This window comes from Vigna radiata, chromosome 11 (genome assembly GCF_000741045.1).
Source record: "Vigna radiata var. radiata cultivar VC1973A chromosome 11, Vradiata_ver6, whole genome shotgun sequence".
NCBI lineage: Eukaryota > Viridiplantae > Streptophyta > Magnoliopsida > Fabales > Fabaceae > Vigna > Vigna radiata.
The window spans coordinates 11,521,961-11,526,584 of record NC_028361.1 but is presented as its reverse complement, the minus strand read 5'-3'; the positions used below and the strand labels follow the sequence as shown (position 1 = coordinate 11,526,584).

The 4,624-nt window shown below is 38.3% G+C and overlaps 2 protein-coding genes across 3 annotated transcripts in view; both read left to right on the top strand.

The window, feature by feature from the left end:
• The first annotated feature begins 1,117 nt into the window (after positions 1–1,117).
• On the top strand, positions 1,118–1,636 carry LOC106776769 (protein EARLY-RESPONSIVE TO DEHYDRATION 7, chloroplastic-like). The gene has a single exon (XM_014664239.1). The coding sequence runs from the start codon at positions 1,118–1,120 to the stop codon at positions 1,634–1,636; it is 519 nt and encodes a 172-aa protein (XP_014519725.1).
• A 1,068-nt stretch (positions 1,637–2,704) lies between these two features.
• The window catches only part of LOC106776768, an 11,096-nt gene continuing 9,176 nt past the window's right edge, over positions 2,705–4,624 (top strand). For both annotated transcript variants that reach the window (XR_002666002.1, XM_022775831.1), the window contains exon 1: positions 2,705–3,309. The gene's annotated coding sequence lies outside the window, so the exon portion shown is untranslated. The remainder of the gene's footprint in view (positions 3,310–4,624) is intronic.

Below are 4,624 nucleotides of genomic sequence, written 5' to 3'. Positions count from 1 at the left end.
GGTGTAGGTTGACTTTAATAAGAAAGAGAAAAAATTAGAAAGGTACAAAATGACTTTATGAAGAAAGAGAAAATATTAAAATAATATTAATTAAGGTTAAAATGGTAATTTTTGGAGGTGCAGGATGAAAGCTTGGAGGTGTAGGATGAAACACCCCTCCAAATTTTTACTCCCTCTTTAGCCCAATATTGAGCTAATGGATAAAGTCCATTGGGCTCAGTTTCCTAAAAACCCATATTGTATAGGCTTTCATATTTAATGTCGACTTCATCACTCAATTTTGTTGGTTTGATGTTGTTTATTGTTATAATAATTAATAGACGTGTTTAAATGGCATTTTCTGTAAGTATTCTTAGAGAAGGAAAATAAATAAATTACACTTTTCCATAAATTAAAATCAATTCACACTTAAAAATAAATAAATAAATAATAGAGTTGGCTTTCATATTTAATGTCGGCTTCATCACTCAATTTTGTTGGTTTGATGTTGTTTATTGTTATAATAATTAACAGACGTGTTTAAATGGCATTTTCTGTAAGTATTCTTAGAGAAGGAAAATAAATAAATTACACTTTTCCATAAATTAAAATCAATTTACACTTAAAAATAAATAAATAAATAATAGAGCTTCTATAAATTAATTTTTGCTTAATTCTAATTTATGGAAAAACTAATTTCAAATTTTCTGTTTTATTTTATTTCCTAGAAGGAATTTATGCTGAATTAATTCAAACAGATCCAATGTGTATTTACTTATTTTTAATAACTTAAAAAAAATTGAGTTTTTTATCATTAATACTTGAATTATTTTTTTTATATTTGTAAATAAGTATAGCCTAATGTTTCACATGGGTGGTACTCCCTCCACCTCTCCTTTCCTCTTCTATCTTCCCAAGCTTTTATTTTTTTTATTAAAAAATATCATTTTTCTTTATTTTTTTTTAACCTTTTTACTTTTTATTTTAATGTTATTTATTTTTATTTTAATGTTATTTACTTTTGGTGGTGTGGTGGTTACACGTAATTCTCACATCCACGTCACGTGTTTAATTTTCCGTGACATGTCAGTTTTGTTTAATGTCTTCCATTCTCATAGTACTTCTTTACTTACAAGACATGTTTCAACAAAATTCATTCTACCTACAAGTCGATTTGACAAATCCAAAAACTGCTTCTCCCTTTTTCCCCCGTTCATCGTCATCTTCTTCTTCCATTTATCCTACAGTAGAAACAGAGAATCTCATTGCGGAAGAGCCAAACACGACACAAGCAATGGAAAACGTTCTCGTCACGATTCCGGGTGCGATTCTGCATCTCACAGGAAAGGATTCAAGCATGCACCTCGCTTCAGGGGATCTCACCATAACCAACCTCGGAGAAGGGAACAAAGTGGTGGTTGTTCTCGCTCACGTTAGAGACGAGGTTCAGTGGTCGTTGGCCAAGGATGTGGCGGTGGTGAAGCTGGACCAGACGCACTACTTCTTCACACTGCAAGTTCCGCATAAACAGGCGGAGAACGGATTTAAGGTACTGAATTATGGGTTGACGATGGCGGAGAAGGGGCAAGAGAAGGTGCTGAAGGAACTGGACAGGGTTATGGCGAAGTATAGCTTTCTGTCGAAGGAGAAAGTGTGAGTGGATGGGAGGTGTTGATGATTCCGTGTCAACATAGACATCACCTCTTACTCCCTCCACCTCCACCTTCCCCGAGTACTTCCTCCACCTTTCCAGTATCTTTTTATTTCAAAAATATTTTAGTCTCTTCATTGTTTTTTTTTTAATTTAAAAAAAGGTTAAACCACTCCAAAGGTTCTTATTTTCGTAGTTTTTTTTCAATTTAGTCCCCGTCTTTTATTTTTTACCAATTTAATCCCAAAGATTGTAAAATTTAAATAAATTAACCCTTGCCGTTAAATCAAGTTAACGGGGTTAACTTCTAGGTGATCTGTGAGGCTGAGGTAACTATTATTTATGACGTGGCGTGACAAAAGCTTGGAAGTGTCTTTTATTATGCACGTGGCTGTTATTAGTGAAGTTAATCACAAAATTTAGAAATTGGGGATTTGGTTTCAGATTTAAAAGCTTCGATAGTTAGGGTTCGCTGTTATTCAACATCTGGATTGAAAAGCAATTGAAGGTTGGAAAGAGGGAAGTAGGAAACGAAGGCGCAAGCATGTCTATGCAGCATTCGTGTTCATGGTCCGCTTGCAATGATTGTCGGAAACAATTCCGCTCTATGAGCTCTCGGGGAGTGGAGGCTGGACTAGGAATGAGGCATCATCGATTTGTCATTGTGGAGAGATGTTTGTGCTTAGGACTGCGAAGACCACTAAGAATCAAGACAAACAATTTTGGAGTTGCCCTAGTGTCAATACCACATTTCGTCCAGATTAATTTTCTTGGACTTTCTTGCATTTTAGCACATGTTTTAGTATTTATTTACTTATTTTATTTTTTTAGTTTCTTTATTTTTTATTTATTTACTTTATCTTTTTTTATATTTATTATTTTACCCTTATTTTACTTTTCCTCTTATAATTTCTTTTTCTTAATTTTCGTTTTTATTTTCATTTTTATCTTTTATTTTTCTCTATTTATTTTATTTATTTATTTATTTATTTATTGTTTTTGTTTAATATGATTAGTAAAAGAAAAGGAAAAAGATATAAAATGCTATTTTGTCTTTTTTCGAAAAAAAAAAAAAAAGAAAAGAAAAAAAAAAGAAAAGGAAAATAAAAAAAATGAAAAAAAAAACAACAAAAAGAGATTTTGGTTTGGAGGGGCTGCGGGTACAACAGGACAGAGGGTGGTGGATTGGTTTTGGCAGGGACGGTTTTGATTTGAAAAAGAAAAATTGGCAGAGACAAAAACGGTTAAAGGAATCACAATGGAGGGTGGAATGGGCAGGTCATCTAGCGGGTTGAAAAGGTATTAGCCATCAAGAAAAAAAGGGGACAACAAAAAAAAAAAAAAAGAGGACGTCTGGAGTTAGAGAAGGGTCTTCAGGGGAGAAAGGGCAGAGGATAGAGGGAGGATTCCATTGAAAACAAAAGGCAAGAAAAGAAGGACATCACGCTCGGAGGCTCCAGAGAATTATTCCTTCACACACCCGTAACCATGGACACCACGTTTTGAAAAAAAACAGTATCACTCCCCTACAGTCAGCTCCTACGGATACCATTCCATCATCTTCGTCAAACACAATCACCCCATTAACCATTCAGAGACACCACCACAACAAGGGCACAAAATCAAAAAGACGAGCTCGGAGAGAAGAAGCAAAAAAAGGCAAGAGGAGCTCCAAAGAGGTAAGCACATTTGCTCACGCTTTGTTCACCATCGAATAGATTGGCTGCAATATATCGTGTTATGCTTGAGTATGCTCCACTTGAGTATGTTTGAGTATGGTATTCCATCATGAACATTTTCCCTTCTCTCCATCCTACACTGGTAAACGCTTATATTATGTTTTATACGACTGTTGCTTGAAAGTTCAAAAGAAACGTGTGTATGCGTAACGTCCATTTCACCGACCACCATCCATTCTTCATCACCACCGCCTATACTCAGACCATCAACCCAGAACCAATCCCTGCAACCACAAACTAAGACCCCCACGCCTCTGTCCATCCCCAATCATCAACAATGAACTTGAAACATTAAACCTGATTTCCACCAGAAAAAAAACAATAAAAAAGGGAAACACGATCAATCCGACCCCACATTCTCATCTCTCCAATCCATTCTAACTTGCTATCATCATAGAATCAACAAGAATCTCACACAGAAATTCCAATTTACCATTGTATTTCCCATTTCAANGTTCTCACACAGATCCCAATTCCCAAATCTTTTTCCTAGTTCAACCTTAAACTCAGCCTTTTCCATGGCAACGGAAGAACCCACTATCGTTGTGAAACCTGCAATCAAAGCTAAGCCAAATTTGAACTAACATCTGTAACGCGGAAAGATTCAAAAAGGGAAACCCATCACACTGAATCTCCAAACATCGTCTCGGCAAGCCCTTGTGGTTGTTTCCCCTGATAATTAACGGTGGGACCACGCTGGTGGTGGTCTCTATGATGGCAGCATCAGTCTTTTTGGCAATGGCAACCACGGAGGAATAGGAGGAGAGGAGTCACCCACGCCGGAGACTGGTTTCGTTCATGGTGGTGGAGACTCGCCGTGGAGGAGCAACGGTTCTTCTCTGACGGCAGCGGCGTGTTCGAATTCGAAGAAGAGGAAAGAGGGTTTGTGAGGCTTTAGGCGAAGGTCACGATCACCGGCAGTGGAACACCTCGTCGGCGGCGTGGAGAAGGCGTCTCTGGGCGCGACGGTGCTGGTTCGGTGGGTGGCCATCATCGCGCGAGAAGAAATGGAAAAACAGCGAGATGTCGGGTTCGACGGTGGCTCTGGGCACGTGATGTCACCGGCGACGCCCTTGATGGTGGTTTGGGGTGGAGAAGACGGGTGGTGAAGATGGTGGCCTTAGGTCCGCCGGCTAGGAGGTGTGTGGGGAACCCTAGATCCTGTTCTGCATTGTGTGAAATGGGAGTTGGAAGTCAGAACCCCTAAAGGGGTTCCTGAGCTGGGCATGGTCCCTTTCGTCTGGGCCAGGTTTTG

Coding starts and splice junctions, on each gene's coding strand:
- LOC106776769 (XM_014664239.1), top strand. CDS start 1,118: ATGTTTCAACAAAATTCATTCTACCTACAAGTCGATTTGACAAATCCA.